The 25837-nt window shown below is 42.4% G+C and overlaps 1 protein-coding gene across 1 annotated transcript in view; it reads right to left on the bottom strand.

The window, feature by feature from the left end:
- Positions 1–241: 241 nt before the first annotated feature.
- The window catches only part of LOC122174250 (uncharacterized), a 130431-nt gene continuing 104835 nt past the window's right edge, over positions 242–25837 (bottom strand). The window contains exons 25-26 of the mRNA XM_065583568.1: positions 21198–21309; positions 242–321 (exon numbers count right to left, since the gene is read on the bottom strand). Of these exons, the coding sequence (XP_065439640.1) occupies positions 242–321; positions 21198–21309 (192 nt within the window). The remainder of the gene's footprint in view (positions 322–21197; positions 21310–25837) is intronic.

The raw sequence follows: 25837 nt of genomic DNA, 5'->3' as shown, positions 1-25837 counted from the left end.
TAGCAATAAAGGGTGGAAAAAGGGGGTTTTGCCCACAAGTCTAACAGATACACCACAAGTCCGTACATACCTGTCATCCGTACGCACATACATACTAGCCTATGAGGTAAGTGTACCCTAACATTTCCGTGGGGGAGGAATTAAATTTGGGCATAAGAGGAAGGATTTCCGATTAATGCCCTATAAAAAGGCAAGGCAGCTCGCCATTAGACAGGCAATCTACCCACCTATCTGCTCCTGTCTACTCTTCATTGCTTCCACCTTCAACTACGTATCGACGACTATTAACTATTGATAGGCCGATCTTCATTTCTTTTAAAACTATAAGTTAAAAAGGGATTTAATCTCCCTTATGTTTTATTTTAGTTAAGGCATATAGAGTTAAGTTAGAGAGCAAACAACTCTGCGGTAGCTTCCTCTGCTAGAGGTGTGAAAACGCCCAAGGTGTTGCCAACACCAGGTTATCAAAACAGGTTGTGAGTATTAATCAACTTTGCACTTTATAATCTTATATTCATATATATATATATATATATCTTACACTTATCACAGTTCTTTAACTCTGTAATACTAACTGTTTTACCATTTGCTTACTATCTTCATTGATTTTAATAAAAACGTTTTTATGACTATATCTGTCTCAGTGTAAACTTCCTGTCATACCCCTGAAGCTCCTTCATAAACTGTGTGAAGCCTGATTCAGGACGAACTTTATCTTCTGATCAAACAAATTGGTGAGCCGAAACCCATACTAATTAATATCCACAATAATCATAATTTAATTTCATTTATTTAATTAATTACTAATTTTAATAAAGTGGATAAATTAAATCAACCCTACTAATATACCCCAAATCAGGCTACAATACATAACTTACTCAGTTCAAGAAGAGACCCACTGTATTCTACACATACCACCTTCTGTGGGCAGATTCAGACCCACAGGAAGCATGGAAGCTACAGTGCAACTCCATGGCAAAGGAATATATGGGCCAGACAGGGTCCCCTCGGTGACCATCCCATGGACATAGAAAAGCACTTCTCTATGGCTCTGGCACTAATACTCAAGGCACCACAGGGGAAAAGAATTCTGGGAGATACATACACCGCAGAGCAACAGCCTTCACTCATGTCTCTGGCTGCTGCAAGCTATCTCCATTATGTCAGTAGCACCAGAGTATGTGTAACTGCATATTTGTGCAGGAGAGAGGGGATTACATGAAGGTGTGTTCAAGTTGGTGGAGGAGAGGCTAGGAATTGCTGTGTTGAGGGAGAAAGAACATTTATTGACCTTAAGGTAATGGTGGTTCTTCAAGACATGTTGTCCACATGTATTCCACTTCTGGTGCGCGTGTGCTCCACGCGCTCAAGACAGGATTATTTTGGCCAGCAGTGTCTCCTGAATCTCCAGTGTCTTGGCTATACCTTGGCCAGCCCGTCTCCCCCAGGGTTTAAAGGTTGGACTGCGCCAAACCATCCCTCAGCTCCTTCACCAATACAGAACCCAGCTGTTGTAGGATTCCATAGAAGTGGGGAAGGAAGGCAGGTCATGGAATACATGTGAACATCACATCTTGAGGAACTACAGTTACTGTATACAATGTAACTGTTCTTTCTTCTTTGATGTTTGCAGTGTTGTTGTAGCCATGCTGATCCCAGGATATTAGAGAGACAAGATGGGTGAGGTAGTATCTTTTATTGGACCAACTTCATAGACTCATAGACTTTAAGGTCAGAAGGGACTATTATGATCATCTAGTCTGACCTCCTGCACAACACAGGCCACAGAATCTCACCCACCCACTCCTGTAACAAGTCCCTAACCTATGCCTGAGCTACTGAAGTCCTCAAATTGTGGTTTAAAGACCGCAAGGTGCAGAGAATCCTCCAGCAAGTGACCCGTGCCCCACGCTGCTGAGGAAGGCGAAAAACCTTCAGGACCTCTGCCAATCTGCCCTGGAGGAAAATTCCTTCCCGACCCCAAATATGGTGATCAGTTAAACCCTGAGCATATGGGCAAGACTCACCAGCCACCACCCAGGAAATAATTCTCTGATGAAAGAGACAAGCTTCTTCAGGAACTGACTAAGAGCTCTGGATAAGCTTGAAAAGTTGTCTCTTTCAACAACAGAAGTTGGTCCAGTGAAAAATATTGCCTCACCCACCTTACTATTTTGAGTAATTGTGCACATGTATTCCCTGCTTCTGGTGACCCACAAGCCATGACCTCATAGACAGGAGGCCGGTGCTCAGAAACTACCTAAATAAAGACTGAAGGATAGCTTTGCCAAAGTGGGCATTAGATCTTGAGGCCTCAAATAGGGAATAGTCAGGAACTAGACTGTCAGTTCTCATAGCATGGGGAAAAATTCTGGGAAGGGTAGACGAATAGCTCTAGCACATTTATGTGAAAGTGAGTTTCTTCAGGAATCTAGTGGGTTTGCGTCTGAACGTGGTCCAGGTGAGCTCCCCAGCCAAGTGCGGGAGCATCCATCACCAGCTTCTTGGTAGGTAGAGGTGGAGAAAATGGTACTCCTTTGCATATCTGGAGAAGATCCTTCCACTAAGATAATGATGAGAGAGGACTTCTTGGCAGACCTGCACCCTCGTGTCAATGTCTGTTGAATAGATATAACAATTTTCCAATGTTGATGATCCTTGCATGCAGCACAGGTAAAAGCTGGCATGCTGTGTTACATATATACAGGGGAGCATGTGACTAAGAATTCTGAGACAGACTCTTTCTCCAGGTTTGAGGATAAGCCAGTCATGAGGACAGGCTAGGGATACCATTTTTAACTTGAAATAGTGGGTGAAGGTACTTAGCCATCTAAGTGCAGGAGTAGATGCCAACCCCGCTTCTTCCCCAGGACTGGAAAATACTGTGAATGTAACCCCAAGGTTACCCCTAGGTTCCCGAGGCTCTGTGTGCTTGTAACTCAGGGAAAGCCATGCTATCGCTGGGAGGAAGGGGAAACCCAGGACAGAATCAGAGTCTACTAGGCAACCAAGAGGAAGAGAGGAGAGACACTTTACAGCGACAGGGGCCCCTGGTGGCTCTGGGAAGGATTAGAGTTGAGCCAGCTCAGAGGAGGAGCATTGCCTGAGAGAAGTGGGGGGTGGAGGGGGGCAGGCAAAGTCAAATGATTGACAAGTGAAAGAGCTAGTTTGACCAATAGGAAGTGAGATGTCCACCCTGGGAACACTCATAGACTCATAGACTTTAAGGTCAGAAGGGACCAGTATGATCATCTAGTCTGACCTCCCGCATGATGCAGGCCACAAAAGCTGACCCACCCCCTTTCCCTTGACTCAGCTGTTGAAGTCCCCAAATCCTGTGATTTAAAGACTTCAAGTCGCAGAGAATCCTCCAGCTAGCGATCCCCGCCCCATGTTGCGGAGGAAGGTGAAAAACCTCCAGGGCCTCCGCCAATCTACCCTGGAGGAAAATTCCTTCCCGACCCCAAATATGGCGATCAGTAGAACCCCGAGCATGCAGGCAAGATTCTCCAGCCAGATCCTCATTGACCATTGATACTATTTACCAGCGATGGCACGCTGTTGATTAATTGACTAAAATCACGTTATCCCATCAAACCATCCCCTCCATAAACTTATCAAGCTTAATCTTAAAGCCAGAGAGGTCTTTCGCCCGCACTGTTTCCCTCGGAAGGCTGTTCCAAAATTTCACTCCTCTGATGGTTAGAAACCTTCGTCTAATTTCAAGCCTAAACTTCCCCACCACCAGTTTATATCCATTCGTTCTTGTGTCCACGTTAGTACTGAGCTGAAATAATTCCTGTGAGAGGGGAGAAGCCATTCTGGAGTACTTTGGAGCCAGCCACAGAAAGCGTAGGACTTGCTGTGTGGTGAGCTGGTGAGTCGCAGGCCTGAATGCAGGATTTCCTTTGAGAACTGGCCACCTGGAACCTGGTAGCAGCATCCCTCAGCTCGTTCCATTCCCTTTTCAAGGTGAGTCCCAGTTTAAAGAATTTTATTGGGAAAACCCCCCACCCAGCCAGGCTGAGTTAGTGCTTCAGTTCCCTAGGTAAAATCAATCACCACATGGTAAGCTTTTCTCTGGCTGCTAGTCCAGGGTTGAGCACCTGTTGTGAGCATGTCTGAGCACTAGGGTAGGAGGCTAAAGTTAGGATTTTAGTATAGTTATTGTAATCGGAACTTTGAACCCTGCATAAGAACATAAGAACAGCTGTACTGGGTCAGACCAAAGGTACATCTAGCCCAATATCCTGCCTACTGACAGTGGCCAATGCCAGGTGCCCCAGAGGGAGTGAACCTAACAGGTATTGATCAAATGATCTCTCTCCTTCCATCCATCTCCACCCTCTGACAAACAGAGGCTAGGGACACCATTCCTTACCCATCCTGGCTAATAGCCATTAATGGACTTAACCACCATGAATTTATCCAGTTCTCTTTTAAACTCTGTTATAGTCCTAGCCTTCACAACCTCCTCAGGTAAGGAGTTCCACAAGTTGACAGTGCGCTGTGTGAAGAACTTCCTTTTATTTGTTTTAAACCTGCTGCCTACTAATTTCATTTGGTGACCCCTAGTTCTTGTATTATGGGAATAAGTAAATAACTTTTCCTTATCTACTTTCTCCACATCACTCATAATTTTATATACCTCTATCATATCCCCCCTTAGTCTCCTCTTTTCCAAGCTGAAAAGTCCTAGCCTCATTAATCTCTCCTCATACGGGACCCGTTCCAAACCCCTAATCATTTTAGTTGCCCTTCTCTGAACCTTTTCTAGTGCCAGTATAACTTTTTTGAGATGAGGAGACCACATCTGTACGCAGTATTCAAGATGTGGGCGTAACATCAATTTATATAAGGGCAATAATATATTCTCCATCTTATTCTCTATCCCCTTTTTTATGATTCCTAACATCGTGTTTGCTTTTTTGACCGCCTCCGCACACTGCGTGGACATCTTCAGAGAACTATCCACGATGACTCCAAGATCTTTTTCCTGATTTGTTGTAGCTAAATTAGCCCCCATCATATTGTATGTATAGTTGGGGTTATTTTTCCCAATGTGCATTACTTTACATTTATCCACATTAAATTTCATTTGCCATTTTGTTGCCCAATCACTTAGTTTTGTGAGATCTTCACAGTCTGCTTTGGTCTTAACTATCTTGAGCAGTTTAGTATCATCTGCAAACTTTGCCACCTCACTTCTTACTCCTTTCTCCAGATCATTTATGAATAAGTTGAATAGGATTGGTTCTAGGACTGACCCTTGGGGAACACCACTAGTTACCCCTCTCCATTCTGAAAATTTACCATTAATTCCTACCCTTTGTTTCCTGTCTTTTAACCAGTTCTCAATCCATGAAAGGATCTTCCCTTTTATCCCATGACAACTTAATTTACGTAAGAGCCTTTGGTGAGGGGATATCCTGGGAATGGAAGCAGCATGACTTCTGCTTCAAGGGGACGCCTGCCAGTAGTGATCAACAGCCCCTCTGCACTAACTAAGGAGTCCAGACATATCTCTGAACTGAGGATCGTTCACGGAATTCTGAATGCACCATCTTTTAGATGGTCAGAGAAATTGTTCTGGAAACCCCCTGCTCCCTGAACTGTCCCCTCAAGCCAGGAGTAAGGGGTTGGAGCTTTTATTACTTGCTGCCTATTAAATTTGGGACACTAATTTTTACGTTTACTATATCAGGTCACATGACATGTGAAATTCACAGGTATTATAGCCAGGGCACCGATGCCCCTGAGAGGTACATTATATTTACTTCCTGTTTAATATAATTACTGCATTGAACAAATTGTGTGTGTTTGTTTTATTTCTTGGGAGTCTCCAACTATCTGGCAAGGAAGTGTGGATTACCCTAACAACAAGGAGTCTGGTGGCACCTTAAAGACTAACAGATTTATTTGGGCATAAGCTTTCGTGAGTAAAAACCTCACTTCTTCAGATGCATAGAGTGAAAGTTACAGATGCAGGCATTATATACTGACACATGGAGAGCAGGGAGTTACTTCACAAGTGGAGAACCAGTGTTGACAGGGCCAATTCCATCAGGGTGGATGTAGTCCACTCCCAATAATAGATGAGGAGGTGTCAATTCCAGGAGAGGAAAAGCTGCTTCTGTAATGAGCCAGCCACTCCCAGTCCCTATTCAAGCCCAGATTAATGGTGTTGAATTTGCAAATGAATTTTAGTTCTTGCTGTTTCTCTTTGAAGTCTGTTTCTGACGTTTTTTTGTTCAATGATAGTGACTTTTAAATCTGTAATAGAATGACCAGGGAGATTGAAGTGTTCATTTACTGGTTTATGTATGTTACCATTCCTGATGTCCGATTTGTGTCCATTTATTCTTTTGCGGAGGGACTGTCCGGTTTGGCCAATGTACATGGCAGAGGGGCATTGCTGGCACATGATGGCATATATAACATTAGTGGATGTGCAGGTGAATGAGCCCTTGATGGTGTGGCTGATGTGGTTGGGTCCTCTGATGCTGTTGCCAGAGTAGATATGGGGACAGAGTAGGCAACGAGGTTTGCTACAGGGATAGGTTCCTGGGTTGGTGTTTCTGTGGTGTGGTGTGTAGTTGCTGGTGAGTATTTGCTTCAGGTTGGGGGGTTGGAGGTTACCCTGTGGTTAGAATTTTCCTTCCAAGCTGCCCTGGTGACCCTGCTAGGAAGGAGTGAGGCGAGTGGAGACACTGCCAAATAAATATGAGAAGAAAATTAGAAATTTACACTCTGCTGAGCTGGAGCCAGGATCCAGAAGAACCCAGGCCTGTCCTTTAAAACCCATAAGGAGATTGGCACTAAAAGAGAAAAGCAGGGAATAGAGGAGCTCCATGAACAAAACTTCTTCTCTCTGAACTCAAGGCACTTCTTCACTGCTCTGAGATTTGAGAAGGGAGTCCACTTCCTGCTGTATCAGTCTCTTATCAGAGGGGTCCCTGAAGAAGGCCAGGGAAGGGAATGGGAGGTAGGAAGGCACTGAAACAGTATGGAATACCCCATTTAGATGATCTGTAAGAGCCAGTGTTCTGAGGGGATGTGGTTCCAGTCCTCCTGAAAATAAAACAGTCAATTTGCAATGGGCATGGGGATGGAAGGGAGGGTGGGGTGATGGGGTAGAAGGGTACAGATCCTTTAGAGACTCCAACTGGCTCTTGATCAAGGCATCTTTTTTTTTTTAAAGGTGGACTCAGGGTTGAGTAGCAGATGAAGAAGAGACAGAGGGTCTTCTTTGTTGGAACCTCTGCCTTGTCCTCAGTGGTTCCAAGGGTCTGTACTGACTCTAATAGTAGACAGGTGCTCTCTCCTTGAAATAATTCTGAGGCCAGGCCTGTTTTCTCCAAGGTGCCAGCAAGTAGACTCCCATAGTGGCTCTTTCAATGAGTGCAGGGATTTGTCTGTCTTGATATAAAACAGGTTACAGACTTTAAAGGGAAAGGCCCCAATAGTTGTTTGTACTTTAGGTATCCTGAAGACAGCCGCCATGAAGCACTGCATATGGTGATAGATATGGCTATAGATCTCACTCTGTATCCAAGGCATCTAATGTTGCATGAAGTTAACAGTTGGAGACAATAGACCTCAATTCTTTCCTGATGTTTTGAGGAAGTTTATGAATAAAATTACATACTTTGTTCCAATTTAAATAATAGTATTTAGCTAATAAAGCCCGATAATCGGTGACATGGATTTGGAAACTTGCTCCTGAGTAACTTCTTTTTCCAAATAAATCCAACCTTGTCTCTTGGTGTTATTATTGGTGGTCCTTGTTGCCTGGAATTCTCATGCACAGCATCTACAATCAAAGACCCTGGGATTTGATGTGTATAAAAATATTTAAAGCCAGATGCAGGTATCTGGTAGCTATGTGCTGTTTTGAAGGTAAGTACCACAGATGCTCGTGTCTAACTGACATGTTTTACTGGTACCGATATTCCCACATTAATTGACATGGCCAATTCTCCAGGTACTGATGTGTGCAGGATATCACATAGCTTGTGTGAGTTTTCCTGCACTGCTTCTACAGCATCTCAACACTATCTGCCATTCAGCATAGAAATTCCTGGAGCAACAGGAGGCTGTGTAGAAGTAATGGGCATTATTGCTTTGTCTCATGAGGAGAAGGCGATAGCTGCTCCAAATATTGCAGGTGCTCATCCTTGCTTTATGATCCTGCTGCTACACAGGGTGACTGATGGCTGCCAGGGCCTCTTGCATAATCCTAAGGGATCTCAGACAGGAGAGATACCTAGTCTTGGAAGGAACACTTGAAGCTGGGTTTCTTGCAGTCTGAATGCCCCAAGGGACCCTGTACCACCAAGATTGAGTCTAATATGGGCAAGGGCCAGGGATCATGGGGGTGGGTATGGGGGAGAATACTCATCCCTAGATCATCTAGGTCTATGAGTGTAATAAAGGGGCATGTCCAGCCAGTAAAGATCATCAGAACAGGTTACTGGTAAGTGTGTGTGGGATGCCTCACTGCTCTACTCAGAAGTTGAGGATGAGAAAGAATATTCCTTTTCTGAAGGTGGAGTTACTTTGACAGGGTTCAAACCTGAGCTATGGACTGTGCTCTTACAGGTTTCAAAGAAACAGTTGGGACTATGAGGGTATTAGCGGTTGGTACCATAGGTGGTGCTCGCAGCACCAAAGACAGTAGCAGTCATTTAGACTGAACAGTCACTATTAGTTCAAACTCTAAACTGAAAATGACTTCAGTGCTGAGAAGGTTGATACCAAGAACAACTGTAGCGCAGTTATCGGCACTGGAATCATGGGTACCTAGGTCACCAGTACCAGGTGCATTGCAGTTGGTACCAGGCAAAGTGCAGAGCTCCACATGAGACAGCACCATTGCTTGGTGACGTCTCTGAGGACATCAGAATGACCCATTCTGGGACACAAACTAACTTTTCAGGAAACAGGTTGAGGTGGTCGCTTCCACTTTCTACTAGGTCCCACTGAAGGTGACCTGGATTTGTGCTGTCCAGAGGAGTATTCTTTCCTACCCCTCTCAGATGACTCTGCTTTTTTGCTGGTCTCAGCTGTTGCCTTCTTAGTATACTGAGCCTGGGAGTTCAGAGTTGAGTAAGAGCTCATAGAAGCACTGTTTTGCTGGTCTCAGGCCTAGCAGAGTCTTTTTTCTCCAGATCAGAGGAGTCCCTTCCCAACTTCTCTAAGAGGAATAATTACTGTGAAACTCTCTTGCCTTCTCTGTTCTTTTAGAAACAGAATGGCAGATAGTGCATCTATCGGAGATGTGCCTCTCGGCAAGGCAAAATAAGCAGCTCACAGAGGTTAGAGTTTCAGGCCAAAAGAGACCACCAGATCATCCAATATGACCTCCTGTATATCACAGGACAGTAACACCACTTGCCACCCCCATACCAAGCCCAGCAACCAGAACTAGACCAAAGTATTATAGGCCTCAGGATATTAAAGTAGTGTGTATGCCACAGGCAGAGGAAAAGCCGTTACTAATCTGTTCTGTGTTATTCTTTGAGATCTGTTGTACATGTCCACTCCAGTTCAGGTGTATGTGTGCCCAGTGTCCTGAACCCTAAGATGTTTTTCCCACTGGGGTGGCACTTGTGCCCCCCATTTGCTCATGTTGCTAGCTCAGGGTATAAAAGGATGGAGCCGCCTTAGCCCCCCTTCACTTACCAGAAAAAAAGACTGTGATACGGAGAGAATGGGCAGGGGGAGGGGAGGCATGAAATGGATATGTGCAACACATAGATTCATAGATTCTAGGACTGGAAGGGACCTGGAGAGGTCATCGAGTCCAGTCCCCTGCCCTCATGGCAGGACCAAATACTGTCTAGACCATCCCTGATAGACATTTATCTCACCTACTCTTAAATATCTCCAGAGATGGAGATTCCACAACCTCCCTAGGCAATTTATTCCAGTGTTTAACCACCCTGACAGTTAGGAACTTTTTCCTAATGTCCAACCTAAACCTCCCTTGCTGCAGTTTAAGCCCATTGCTTCTTGTTCTATCCTTAGAGGCTAAGGTGAACAAGTTATCTCCCTCCTCTTTATGACACCCTTTTAGATACCTGAAAACTGCTACCCTCTCAGTCTTCTCTTTTCCAAACTAGACAAACCCAGTTCTTTCAGCCTTCCTTCATAGGTCACGTTCTCAAGACCTTTAATCATTCTTGTTGCTCTTCTCTGGACCGTCTCCAATTTCTCCACATCTTTCTTGAAATGCGGTGCCCAGAACTGGACACAATACTCCAGTTGAGGCCTAACCAGCGCAGAGTAGAGTGGAAGAATGGCTTCTCGTGTCTTGCTCATAACACACCTGTTAATGCATCCCAGAATCACGTTTGTTTTTTTTGCAACGGCATCACACTGTTGACTCTTATTTAGCTTGTGGTCCACTATAGCCTCTAGATCCCTTTCTGCCGTACTCTTTCCTAGACAGTCTCTTCCCATTCTGTATGTGTGAAACTGATTTTTCCTTCCTAAGTTGAGCACTTTGCATTTGTCTTTGTTAAACTTCATCCTGTTTACCTCAGACCATTTCTCCAATTTGTTCAGATCATTTTGAATTATGACACTGTTCTCCAAAGCAGTTGCAATCCTTCCCAGTTTGGTATCATCTGCAAACTTAATAAGCGTACTTTCTATGCCAATATCTAAGTCATTGATGAAGATATTGAACAGAGCCGGTCCCAAAACAGACCGCTGCAGAACCCCACTTGTTATACCTTTCCAGCAGGATTGGGAACCATTAATAACAACTCTCTGAGTACGGTTATCCAGCCAGTTATGTACCCACCTTATAGTAGCCCCAGCTAAATTGTAACATCTCAAAGAACAGTTACACAATAGATTAATAACCTTATTTTTTCTTCTTCGAGTGGTTGCACATGTCCATTTCACTTCAGGTAACTCACAAGCTGTTCAGAAAGGAGGAGGGTTTTGGAGTCTGCCTGAATAAGGACTGTAACACTGCTCATCCAAATTTAGCATATTTTCTGGATTATTGAGATATAGCATGCACCAGTGACAAGGCTGTAGCTTTACATTTGTCCCCTATAGTCACCTGACCCAAAAGTACAGCATGAGCGGACTAACAGACACTACTTTTAAATTCTCCAACTCTGGGTGCATGGTGCGCATGCGTAACCCCCTCAATACAGTAGGGCCAATCATCTGAAGAAGAATTTACAGTTCTTGTAATAGATTCATAGTCTCCAAGGCCAGAAGGGACTACTGAGATCATCTGCTCTAAACTCCTGTATAACACAAGCCATATAACTTTCCAAAAATAATTTATTTTGAACAAGAGCATATCTATCAAAAACACCCATATTCCATCTGCCTCCATGAATTTAATTATTCTTTCCTTTAATGTGTTGTAAAAAATTGCATACTAGTAAAGTCAGACTAAAGGGGCTGTAGTGGCCCAGATCACTTCCCCCCCTTTGTTATATATATAGATATAGATAGTCAGCTATTCTCCACTCACACAATACTACCCCCATGTTGCCAGTCTAGGAGTAAGGATTTTTAATTAATCTATCTCATGTGCCAGTTCTTTTGGTATTCTGGGTTGCAGATTATCCAGTCCCCCCATTTTGAGCACATTACGTTCTTTACATTCTGTTATACACACCTTTACATTGTTATATGAGATGAACATATTTCCATGGATCATCCTAAGATCCCAAAACTCATTTGTGACCTAAATCAGGTTTGAACTGAGGTGAAATGTTAGTGCAAATACAGATTTACTAATTTGCTTTAAAAAGAAATTTAAATGCACAACTTCCATCTCAGATGTGGGAATTTCCATTTCTATATACTCATTTCCATCACCCATCCTGTCTTCATGCTGATTTTCTATATTATCATCCCTACTGAAAACAGAGGCAAAGTGTTCATTTAGTTTTTAAATCACATCTAGATTATCTATAATCTCTATCCCATTCACACTGCACAGAAGCCCTATTTTATCCTTCCTTACTCTTTTCATTTCTATAACTGAAAAAACCTCTTACAATTGTTATGTGATTAGGAGATATATTATGTACAAATATAGCAAGGTCATTTAATACTACAACTGGTTACTAATGCAAGAAGCCATCTGAGTATAAAATATAACTGAAGGTTACTTACTTGTAACTACAACAAGGAGTCTGGTGGCACCTTAAAGACTAACAGATTTATTTGGGCATAAGCTTCAGATTGCATCTGAAGAAGTAAGGTTTTTACCCACAAAACCTTATGCCCAAATAAATCTGTTAGTCTTTAAGGTACCACCAGACTCCTTGTTGTTTTTGCAGATACAGACTAACACGGCTACCCCCTGATACTTACTTGTAACTGGATTTCTTCAAGATGACTCTGCACATTCACATTAATGGGTAATGTGTCGCGTGATGGCACCAAACACTAGAACCTTCTCTAGGCAGTGTCTGTTAGAGTATGTGTGTGCCCACTCTTGCCCCTCCCCTCTTTGTCTCCAAACATACCAAGGGTGAGGCTAGATAAAGGGTGCGGTGCCCTCTATTGCCTCAGTTCCTTCTACCGTTAACCCAGAAAACTATAATAGGAATCTGAGAAACAGGGGAAGGCGAGTGGGCACCATGAATATGCAGAATCATCTTGAAGAACTCTGGTTACAAGTAAGTAACCTTCATTTCTTCTTTGAGTGGCTCTGAATATTCCCACTTATGGGTAGTTTGACAAGCAGTGCTGAAAAAGCCTCAGAGGTGGGAACAGAGTCCTAAGTAAATGACAATATTAACACCTCTCTGCCAGATTTGTCATCTACTCTAGAAGCTGGATCCAGGGCATAATGTTTAGTGAATGTATGCACTGACTTCCAGGTAGCAGTCTTGCAAATTTCCCTAACAGGAACATGTTTAAGACAAGCATAAGACGCTGCTACTGCACTAGTAGAATGAGACCGTACAATGGGAGGCGAAGGGATTTCTGCTAATTTGTAACACTGAATGATGCCCTGTTTAACTCATCTGGAAACAGTATGAGCAGACATGCTATGACCCACATGATTCTTTGTGTAAGAAACAAACAAACAGTGTATATGACTTCATAAAACTGGTTCTGAGTCAAATGTCCATCAAGCATCTAAAGTATGTAACGCAAACTCCACTTTATTATCCTGAGGTGTTGTGGAAAAAACAGTAAATTAACTGTCTGATTGATATGAAATTCAGACATTCTTTTTGGTAGAAACCTGAAATCAGGTCTAAAACCACCTTATCTTTATGCAAAATTGTAAATGGTGGATCAGCCATGGGGGCTTGCAGTTCACTCACCCTCCTGGTTGATATTTTAGCAATAATGAAGACTTCTTTAATAGATAAATAAAATAAAGAACTTTAGTATCCTCAGCCAAGGAAGATGACAGAGCCAAGCATACCACCTCAAACAGAGTGCAGATGCCAAAGCTCTGGCAGAAGAATCTGAAGCACCAAATAATGCCCTGAGGGCTTTGCCATGTTCTGTTCTTCTGCCAGAATAGCATTAGTCAGTCTTCTTTTATCCTCTGGCAACTCTAACAAAGAATGCCATTCTTTCCCCTAGATGGAAATGGTAACTGGCCATCACTGAATGTTAATTAGCTACTCTAATTCCCAAAGAAAAAGGACCAGAAATCCTCTCTCCCAACTGCATCAATCTTCCTCCCCTTTCTATCCACAGGGGTAAAGTGAGTTTGGCCAGACCTAAACCTATTACTATCAGCAGCCACCACCAGCAAATTTGGTACAGGATAGATGAGAAAATAACAAGACCTTCCTGAAAACCTGATACAGTTTGTCCACTTTTCTTGGAAACGTCTGACAAAAAGCAAGAGTTGACTATGTTACTTTAGCAGGTTGCAAAAGATCATCCAAAATAGGGAGTGACCTGTTCATGGAGATAGCTCCAAGGATGTCAAATACTGGATGGGTGGTTTCCTGCAAAACCACCGAAGATGATTTCAAACCGACTACTGTGCAATTCACAAGTTCATAAAATTACAAAACATATTCAGAATGGGAGGATGCCAAAGTCACACCCACATGCTGGTCAGGTGACAAATCCAGATCAAAACCAATATCCATTTGCTTCTGTTGAAAAAGAGGAGCCATCTCTTCATTCTGTGCTTCAGAAAGAGTATCAGGCAATACTGTCTGAACTACCAACGGATCTGGAGGAATTAGATCTGAGAACTGTTCAGCCACCGGATCCTTAACAGATGATACTGCACTTCTACACCCTTCTCCCTCAAAAATTGTTGTGGCGGAACCCATTATGGCCATCAAGACTATGACTGCCAGTGTTTCCAGTAGCTAGAATCTGGAAACATACCCATGAGAAGAGGAGCAAATGGATAGGATAACATAACTTGGGATGAAGCGGGGCTCTTGATTCCTCCTATATCCTGCCCTAAGGACAGATCTGACCTTGGATGTGGTATGGATGTCACTGGAGAAAACATAGCAACTGGAGAATGAAGAGAAATAAAGGGTGAGAAAGGTCTACCCAGAGAATAGGAATTTTAGGAGGAGGCATAGAAGGATCTGGAGAAAGACTAACAATTTCCTCTACTCTCCTCCTCTTTTCAGGTGATGACAAAGTAGATCTTGGAACTAAAGAAGACTGTCTCTTCTCCTTTGCCAATTTTCTGTTGATCAGATCTGAGGATCGCTCAGGTGGAGGAAGATGGATATTAGCCATTACTGTTAACATCCTCTTGGGCTCTGATGATAGTCCTGGAACTGGAGCAGAATATGGGATCAGTACCACAGGCCTGGAAAATAGTGGATCCAGGGAAACACTCACCTACATAACATAGGATTTTGAAGTATAACCCAGAACCGGCTTGAACTTCCGAGTCAGAACTGTAGAGACTATGTTTGTATCAGACAGATCCGATAAGTCTGACTAGTGGGATCTAGCACTGCTAACAGTTCCCATCTTCTCCCTCAGCTTTTGCTTCTTTGGAACTGATACAGCCAGAATCAACATAGCTTTAGGTTCCCTGACAGGTCAACAGCCCTTTTCTATCTCCAGTGCCTTTGAAGCCCTGGCAGCTTTAGCCGAAGAATTGGAAATGATCATTGACAAAGATCCCGATGAATTAGAACTCTCTATTGCTAGAAGAAGCCACTGGAACCAAGTCAGGCTTCTTAGTTTTCCTTTCTGATGAACCCCAGGAACTGGATGGCTCAGCAGACAAAGTCTCCTTAAGCAGCAACTGGTCTGCCTGTCCTTGCATGCTCTGGGAGTGGAAGTTCAGCCAATGGAACACCCAGAGGGAGAATGCCCTTCTTCAAAACACTGAAGACTCCTCATGTGTTCTCCTGATACTGGAAAAAACAGCAGGGCATGAAGCACATCTCTTAAAGCCCATACTCTTCTTCTATGGTTCTGCCATAACACAAGGAACTGATTGTATATTACACTCTCTCTATTATCCTATACTTAAAACTACTTTATACTAAAAACTACACTAAGAACAACAACTATAAACTAACAAGGCACTATAAACAGAGAAAAGCCTGGATCCAAAGGACAGGAGCAGTTTACTTCTGTTTGGTGGCTGGAAGGAACTGAGGTGGTAGAGAACACAGTGCCCTCTAATATAGTCTCACCCTCAGGACACCAAGGGGAGGGGCAGGAGTGGAGACACGTGTGCTCTATCAGGCACTGCTTGGAGAAGGTTCTACTGTTGAGTTCCAAGAGGCAGTACCGTAACTGGGATGAGCAGAACACTTAAACAAAAACGAATTAATTACCCAATTAACAGCAATCTCAAATATTAAGCAATTTCCTTACTAAAATAAGAAATATATGAGCCACCTCTCCAAAGACTGTTAAGAAGAAGCAATAATCAAGTTCAGGAAAAATTTAAACCCTACTGCGCAAGTAGTAGCAGATCACCATTCACTAGTTGAAACTGTTCCCAAGATCAAACAATGAAAGTGTTGAGCCGATGAAAGGATGACAAGCAAACCTTTTGAATCCAGTCAAGCCTGAAAGGGGTGTTTTCCTCCTTCCATGAAGGTATGGAAAGAGAAGGGTGTAAAAACCCTCTGAAATGAGCAAACTCTCTCTTTGCTCCTATCCTCAAATTTACAGCATTCACTGTAGCCTCCCATCTCTGCTTAGCTCGTCTCTACAGGAACAACCAAAGAGTAGCATCAAAAAGAAGCAACCTTCCAGTTCAGATGACAACAACATCAAAAGTTCAACATGTATGGTGAAATGAAGTTGTAAAGCCCTGCCAAGGGATTAAATGTAATTTTTTTCTTGTAATTATTTTAATGGTACTGAAATGCTAATAGACAAGATGTGTGAGGTAATACCTTTTATTGGACCAACTTCTGTGGGTGAAAGAGACAAGCTTTTCAGTTAAGACTTCTTCAGGTCTTCAGAAAGGTAGTACTTAGAGTGTCACAGCTAAATACAAGGTGGAACAGATTGTTTAGCATACGTAGTTAACACATTCTAAGGGACCATTCGAGGAGAAGCAGCCCACTTGTCTCTTTCACCAACCCATCTTGTCTCTCTAATATCCTGGGACCAACATGGCTACAACACTGAAAACACTGAAATTCTATTGTCAGTTAAGATAGAACAGCTTCCATTAAACCAAATTATTTAGCCTATTGTGATGCTGTATGATTGAAATATGACCATCTATATCATTGATATTGCCACTGTTAGAAAACTGCAACAAATCTTGTACAAAGCATGTCATGTAAGGTGTCAGTGGAAAGTTGTGGTTTTCTAAGTATGATTATTCTGATTATACGCATGTATAATTTTTGTATATGAAGCTATGAATATTGGCTATGCACTGGTATCTTACATATGCACTGTATTTCTGAATAACACCCACCAGATAAGATGTACATCAAGGCTAGACAGCTTTGTGTTGATGGCCCATTAAAGACACTTAGCTCTCACAATGGGCCATAGAAGAAACTCATTCTGCCCACATAGATCTTCTGGCGGATGCCTCAGCCTCCAAAGGGCTACCCCCTGTGAGTCATCAAGCCATGTAAGGACATGCGATAGGCTCATGTGATCCTGGACTCTATCTTGTGGCAGTAACTTTCCACAAAGGGGGCTGTGAGCTTTGTTTGAAACATAACATTTTCAGGCACATGGCAAAAAATATAAAAGACCCTCGTGATGACTCCATTTTGCCTCTTTCCTACCCTGATTCTCTGGATTTACAACTAAAAGCAGCATATTGAACTATGGACTGAGGACCTTCCAATCTTTTGAAAGTTACCAGAGAGACTTTACTGGATGAATGGACTATAAGGTGGATAGAAAGCTGGCTAGATCATCGGGCTCAACGGGTAGTGATCAATGGCTCCATGTCTAGTTGGCAGCCAGTATCAAGCGGAGTGCCCCAAGGGTCGGTCCTGGGGCCGGTTTTGTTCAATATCTTCATTAATGATCTGGAGGATGTCGTGGAGTGCACTCTCAGCAAGTTTGCAGATGACACTAAACTGGGAGGAGTGGTAGATACGCTGGAAGGTAGGGATAGGATACAGAAGGACCTAGACAAATTAGAGGATTGGGCCAAAAGCAACTTGATGAGGTTCAACAAGGACAAATGCAGAGTCCTGCACTTAGGACGGAAGAATCCCATGCACTACTACAGACTAGGGACCAAATGGCTAGGCAGCAGTTCTGCAGAAAAGGATCTAACAGCATTTTGGGCTGTATAAGTAGGGGCATTGGCAGCGGATTGAGGGATGTGATCATTCCCCTCTATTCGACATTGGTAAGGCCTCATTGGAGTACTGTGTCCAGTTTTGGGCCCCACACTACAAGAAGGATGTGGAAAAATTGGAAAAAGTCCAGCGGAGGGCAACAAAAATGATTAGGGGGCTGGAGCACATGAGTTATGAGGAGAGGCTGAGGGAACTGGGATTGTTTAGTCTGCACCAGAGAAGAATGAGGGGGATTTGATAGCTGCTTTCAACAACCTGAAAGGGCGTTCCAAAGAGGATGGATCTAGGCTGTTCTCAGTGGTACCAGATGACAGAACAAGGAGTAATGGTCTCAAGTTGCAGTGGGGGAAGTTTAGGTTGTATATTAGGAACAACTTTTTCACTAGGAGGGCGGTGAAGCACTGGAATGGGTTACCTAGGCAGGTAGTGGAATCTCCATCCTTAGAGGTTTTTAAGGTCAGGCTTGACAAAGCCCTGGCTGGGATGATTTAGTTGGGAATTGGTCCTACTCTGAGCAGGGGGTTGGACTAGATACCTCCTGAGGTCCCTTCCAACCCTGATATTCTATGATTCTAATGGAGGCTGCGGGAAGGAGCAGCCATCACATCCCTCGGCACGCGCCACTTCCCGCATCCCCCATTGGCCTGGACAGGAGAACCGCAGCCAGTGTGAGCTGAGATTGGCCGAACCTGTGGACGTGCCAGGTAAACAAACCAGCTCGGCCCGCCAGGGCACTTACCCTGGCGGGCCGCGGGCCAAAGGTTGCAGATCCCTAGTCTATAACATCACTGCTACAAACCTGATATAACAATATTGCAATTATTGTATGTATATGTTCTATTAACCCCTTTAAAACTTTTATTTTATTAATAAATCTTTAGATTTCAGTTACTAAAGGATTGGTAGCATAGTGATTATTGGGATATTGACCTGGCTAAGTGGCTGATCTCTTGGGATTAGAAGGACCCTGTATGTGATGAAATTGGTTTTCAACAATCACCCATCATAAAGTACAGTGTTTGTGTGGTGAAATAAGGGCTAGAATGCCTAAGTAAACTGGATTTTGACTTCTTGTTAACCAATGTGGTACGACAGAAATTTACTTTGGTCACAGGGTTGATATATCTAATAATAGAATAATCACCATTTTGGGGTGAGTCTGCCCTATTTCTCAGCAGTTTGTCCTGAATCTGATATTCTCAGCTATGACCCACTGAGGCACAGTGGTACCTATGTATTCCTGGACAGGAGACATAAGTTAACATTGGTAAAACAGAGGGAAATAATGGTATTTAATTTGGATTTAAGATTTCTGATATTCATTGATTTGCCTCTTTCAATGTAGCTCCTTGAATGACTTCTTTTGAGTAACTGATTTAAATAGTTTCTTTAATTTCATAGGACCTAGTTAAGATTATTCACCTTTGCCCATTTATAACCTGTTATGTTATTACTGATAACTCAAACAGGGCTCACCTGCCCTTAAACAAAAGTATTTTGCCCATCTATAAACTGTTTTATTATCTTTGATACACTAAGGAAAGGCTCACAACCAATTTTGAGGAATAAGGTACTTTGGTCCCCTTCAAGAGTAGACCAACTCTGATAAGGTGTAATCGCTGTCAAAAGCTCTCCAGAGAGAGACATATAGACAAGATTGTACCTGAAGTAACCTATGTTTATTGTTTGTGTTCTGATTTAGTTTTAATTTTTTTCCTTTCTTTAATAATAGTCATAGTTAATAATTATGATTATTTTGCTTGTCTTTAGTTGTTACATCTGCTAAGGCCTGGCAAAGAACCTCATGTGAGTAAAACAGTGGGACTCAAGTCCCTGAATTGGCATTAAGAGAAACATTTATTAAGATTTGGCCTATTATTATTTATGACTCTAAACTATAAAATTTGAGTCATTTGAAAGATGAAATTACTTGATGCTCAACAACTTGAAACAGCCCTTTCTACCCCAGATGCACCCCAGATGTGGACTATATGTGGAGAATCACATATGGGGAGATATGGGAATTCAGTGAGTTTATAAAAATTGGAAAGTAATAACCAGTTAAAAGGAATGGGTGACTACTAGGACTGGAGGATTTAGGCTTATGGTAAGACAGAGAAATTCTACATAAGGAAGAAGAAAAATTGAAGGGGGCTGGGTAGGAGCATAATAGGGGCCACTGAGTTAGGTAGAAAAAAGTGCATCACTTTCTTTCCAATACTCTTTTGCCTCTGTTGTCTATTTAGGGTCTATTTATTCTGATACACTTATTCATGATAAATAGTACCTGAACTCCACAAGGTCCTACTGATCCATTTGTGAAGTAAAGTGCTACTTGTGTTGCCCAAGGGGCTAGCTTTAGCATTTATTTTATTTGGCAGTAATGCAAGGAACCTAGAGGCCTGTAACCTATAAGACATTGGCTTCAGCAGTTAGCTTAAGGCTTGAGGCCTATGAACTGTGGCACAGATAAATGACCTAACGGTCACCTCTAAGTTTTGGGGAACTAGAAATAGAGTTTGTAAGGAGAAATTTTGTCCATAACGACACCAGCCAACCAAAGAAACACGAGCTAACACTGTTTTTTGGATAGAACCTCCACAGATATCAGACCACAAGAGTGCTATAGCAACAAACTGATGTATATCATAATAAGTTGAGATCATTCATATACTACCTATAGGAGGAGGGAACCTTAACATTAGTAGGATGAAGAAATACAAATAAGGAAGAGGGGAGAAACCCCTATTGAATAAGCATTAGACATAGTGGTGTCAGCGTAACATATTATAAAAGATGCATTCAGGTCTGTGTGTGGGAGGAGAGAGAGATGTAGCCCTTGGGAGGTGCCAGGATGATGGCCACTGGAGATGATGAGGAAGGTGATGGTGATGAGGAAGATAATGGCTAATATTTCAGATTGTTCTGCCAGGGATGGTGTGAGTATATGGATGTTCAGATGTACATTCTGTATTATCTCTACCCACTTTACTGGGTTCGAGTGTTTGTGACTTTGCTAAATGTATTAATAAACTATTTGTAGAAGGGTTCCTACAGTGTGAGTTTTACAACTGTGCACATCAGAGCTCCCATCTATACAGTAATTTTAATAATACTGGGCCTGATCTTGGGACAAGAACCTGTCAAATCTCAGAGTAATAACTGAGAATTCTTAAGTAATCAATATAATTAATATATAATCTATGGATCGGGCTACACTTGGTATGAATAAGGATATCAGAATCAGGCCTTTTGAGTGTTCTATAAGAAATGACTTCCATCCAGCTCCTTTCAAGGGCAGCTCCAAGCTGACCACATTGCTGTAGCATAGCGTGGATGTGACAAAGGCGTGGGTGACAGCTGCAAGGACCACATTAGAATACAGGTTACAGATTCCTGGCTTTAGACTAAAAAACAGGCTAAAATATAAAGTGCTTAGTTTTTCACAGCACTTACTATTGGTAGGTGGAGGGGGCCCACTGGAAACACTTCCTCCAAATCCTTTTAATTTACAGTCTGGAGGGGCCCAACCAAAATTACAATGGCAGTTTTTCTTACTGTTGCATATCTGAAATAGAATAAGGGTATAAATAACATGAACCAAATGAGTAATTTGATTAAAAGACGGCTTTCCTGAACTCTTTGTACATTCTAACTGCCCTGTACTATATGGAATCACATACTAAATAAAAGACAGAATGGTGTTTCTTAGCTGCTACTTTACGTTTCTCTAAGTCTCTTGATATGAGCACCAAGATAACTAGTTATCCAGAGTCTGCATCTTTGGCAGGAGGAGTTAATGTATTGACTGTGGTTTATTATTGTGCAATCTTGTCATCTAGTGGCTGACCCACACAGAAAAAATGGAACTAACTTCTCTAAAAGTTAAATCAGTTCTCCTTTAGTTTAACTTCTATAGGGCTGTGTTTTGGAGCTGAAAGACAAAGTTTAATACATTAATTGCATACCCAATCTTATAGGGATCATCAAGACTTTTAAAATAGAGTACACAATAGAGCATATTTCCCCTCAGATGAGAAAATCCAATGTGTAGAGTTATTCATTTCTTATAAAAGACATTTTAATGTTATTGAAACCCTTATTGAAATCATGTGTCAAGCCTCAAGAGGAAAGATAGGGAGCAAGAAAGCAACAGCAGATTGCACATGGCAGAGTTGGTTTCTTTCTTCTCTCTGGCCTGTACTATAAAAAGTAGAGATCTGGGCATTCTTATCTTGGAGGAGTATGTTTTACCCTCAGAGCCACGTGAAGCTGGTTGTATTAACCTGTAAGCCTTGAACACCATTTTCAGCCATGCAAATGCTATTGTTTCTATTTTTGCACTTCACCATCTGGTGCTAGGAATGCAATTTGGAAAGCAGGAGTTGGGTGATTGATTGATGTAAGGTAGAGGAGGAGCCATGGGATTATAAAACAGGTTTTCTACTTGTAGGCATAAATCGAGGTCAGGACACAATGCTGGTTGTTATAATTTAACATTTACGTTGCAGTAGTGCCTAAAAGACATAAGAAGGTTGGGCTCCCCTTGTGTTAGAGCAAAGAGCTTGGTTAGAAATTGGTTGAACTCAGGTTAATGTTCAGTGGTACGGTGACCTCCGGTCAACCTAGAAATCAGCCAGATGGTTTTTATACTGCGGAACTGGGTTTTAAGAAAGATTCTTAGTGAGGGTACAACTTGAATTTTTGTTACTAGAATTTCATAAACCACATTTATGAAGATGTGCTGGTTTGGACAGTGCTATGTCAGCAGGAGAGAGCTCTGAAACGAGCTTTTGCTCGTGAAACTTATGTTGGTCAAGGGGGTGGTTTTTTTTACTCCCCAAACAAAAGTTTTACCAACAAAGGTGATAGTGTAGACAGGGGCGGCTCTATGTATTTTGCCGCCCCAAGCACGGCAGGCAGGCTGCCTTCGGCGGCATGCCTGTGGGAGGTCCCCGGTGCCGCGGATTCAGCGGCATGCCTGTGGGAGGTCCACCGGTCCTGCAGCTTCGGCGTACCCACCACCGCCGAAGCCGCGGGACCAGCGGACCTCCCACAGGCATGCCACTGAAGGCTCCCTGACTACCGCCCCCACAGCGACCGGCAGGGCACCCCCCGCGGCTTGCTAACCAGGCACGCACTTGGGTGCTGGTGCCTGGAGCCGCCCCTGAGTGTAGACAAAGCCTTACTGAAGAAAGCAAGTTTTTTTTCCCTGAGGTTTTGCCATTCTTCTGACACTCTGGAGCCATTCAATCTCTTCAGTTAGAAAGAGACAGAAAAAGGGCAGTTGGTCATCCGACTACCAGAAAATACAGAGTTTGTAAACATTCCTATGAAGTATATCTAGAAATGCCATGCCACTGGAAGCAAGGGAAATTACTGTTCTATCATTTTCTTGTTGAAGAAGTGATGAAAATTGTTAGGGGACAAAACAAGAGATAATATAGAAGGGAGAGATGGTTGTATGTGGATGAGAAACCTACTCAGAAGGAATAAAACTATTTAAGTATTTTGCACAATTCATTTGAGGATCTGAAAGGACTTTAGTTATCAGAGATTTGCAAGCCTCATGCCCTTCTGTGAGGAATATTGGTTTTAGTCTATCCATCAATGAACTAAGTAATCCCAGGGGATAATGATGGTGAAAAATGTTTTTTATCACCTTATGCTGTCAGATGGAGACATCACCTCTGTTTTTGGTTAGGCAAAGTGAAGTGGCCAAACACAATTACACAGTATTTCTCTTCCTTCCTCTCGGTGTGCAGCCTCCCCAAAGTCTGCTCCATGGTTGTTGTTGGGGAAGAGAGAAGAAACAAGCTGTCTGTCCATCCCTTCCATCCCAGTGGGGGAAAAGATCCTTAGGGGTTGGGGGAAGAAAGAGGAAATACTCTCAGAGCCCCTGCCACAGGAGGCGGGGGCAGAGAAGGTACAGTATGGGGGGTAATACAGAGCCCCTGGTATGAGGGAAGTGGCGGGGGTGTTGCAGGGACTTTCTGAAATAGAAGTGGACTGACTGGTGGATTCTCGCCTGGACCAAGGGGTTTGGCAGATGATCATTAATGTACTAACACTTAAAAAGGGGTGTATGAATATTTAGTTTTTCCCCATCATTTCCCCCAATTAGTGTTTGTCTCTTCTCCTGACCATTTCTGGAGCTGTTTTTCCCTAGGTACTTGTAGGAATATAGACCTGGTGAACTATGGTTTTAAACTGATTTGGATGTTAGTGCCAGTGATAGGCCCAAAGCTTGTGACAAAAAAGAATGAGGAGAGGAGAGGCTGAAATGAGAAGAAAGGAGGCTTGTGTTAAATTTATAGTGACCCTTGAAATGCTAGCGTTATCTTATGTAAGGTTTGGGTTCAGATACAGTAAATAATTCTTTAAAAATAAAGAAAACATGGGTAATTGGGTACCAGGTGCAGTAAATAATTGATTGTATACGCTTCCTTAATTTATTATAAAGAACTGCTTAATCCAGTAGCTAGGGAGAAATACAGCAAAATAAGAAAAGAAAAAAACCTGGAAGAGAGGGGGAGTCCAGCCATTAATCTTGTCTCAACTGGTTCAGAGGACAGGGTTCAGCCATAAACTGCCTCATCAGGCTGATAACCAGCAAGGACATCACTTGCTTATTATAATGTTATAAAAGGCAAAATGTTAGGGATTCCTTTGTCACAGCTTTTCCTTTGTCACAGCTTTTTCTTTTTCTTCTGCAGTCATGCCAAGATAGAAATATTTCTCCCAAGCCTGATCCTATTGTGCATACACCTCTACCTCAATATAACGCTGTCCTCAGGAGCCAACAAATCTTACCGCGTTATAGGTGAAACCGCGTTATACTGAATTTGCCTTGATCCACTGGAGTGCGCAGTCCCCCTCTCCCCCAGCACTGCTTTACTGTGTTATATCCGAATTCATGTTATATTGGGTCGCGTTATATCAAGGTAGCGGTGTATTTGGGCAATGCTTATAACTGTATTGTTGCTGAAATATAAATGTGTAGATGCTGGTATTTGTGTTTTGAATGTAATCAAACACCAACTGGCCTAATAAAGGAATACTTGTGTAGAAGCTAAGTCATGATGAATCTTAGTAAATGTATCAGAAAAATTATTTCCAACAGTACTGCTTCAACATTCCAGTCTACCATGGTGTCACCACACCTTTCTCTCCCTCTTTGGAATGAGCTGGGTCTGGCTTATATAGGTTTAGACCCCTCCCACACCTATCAGCCTCTGAGGGGACTACTTAATTGGACTCAGGTGCTTGTTTTTTTCCCCCTACCCCTATGTAGCAGTTCACTCTCTAACAGAGGGATGCAAGACTGTGCAAGCAGTGAACTTGGCCTACAGAATCAATGAAGTGTGGAACCCTCTAAATCCTATCCGTGTTAGTTCCAAGATGCATAGTGTAATGTGCTCCACTTATGGCTATTCTTGAAGACCCCAGGAAACCTTCACCTTGTGCTATGAGAATGTAACACCAGAGTTTCTTGTTCTACACTGACTCCCCGCCTGACTAAGTGCAACATATAGAAATAATTTATTAGCAATAAAATCCCAAATGTCAGGAGATCTGGCTATTTTGCAGATCTTACTGTACCATGTGTCATGTGGGGCTTTTCATCAGATGGTACATAGTTGATAAAGTCCCTCCTCAAAATACTTTAATTACTGCTTTTCAAGGTTTTCTCCAACTCAAATATTATTAGTCTAAGGTGGGGCATCACTTTTAAGAGACTAAGTTCAGTGTTCTACATATTATACTCTGAAATTCTGAGGATGTTAAAATATTTACTACTTACCCCTCTGTTATTGCATTTTGAGTAATTACAATCGTAATTCAGAATTGTTATATTGACACATGTCCTGTTTATACATATCTGTAAAAGTTCAAAAATAAATATACTTTAGATAATAGGATCACATTAGCAAAGCCTATGTTCTGACTGGTTATTAAATGTGGAATCCATGCTACAAGTCAAAAAGAAAGGTTAATGGTGAATAACTGTTTTTGTTCAGGGTTTCTTAGCACAGAATTACACACTTGAGGGTACATATGACGGTGGTACCACAATGAAAGCCCTCTAGAAAGCA

Source organism: Chrysemys picta, chromosome 1, assembly GCF_011386835.1.
Source record: "Chrysemys picta bellii isolate R12L10 chromosome 1, ASM1138683v2, whole genome shotgun sequence".
Classification (NCBI taxonomy): domain Eukaryota; kingdom Metazoa; phylum Chordata; order Testudines; family Emydidae; genus Chrysemys; species Chrysemys picta.
Note: the sequence above shows the minus strand (reverse complement) of the source record. Positions and strands in the feature narration are given on the sequence as shown.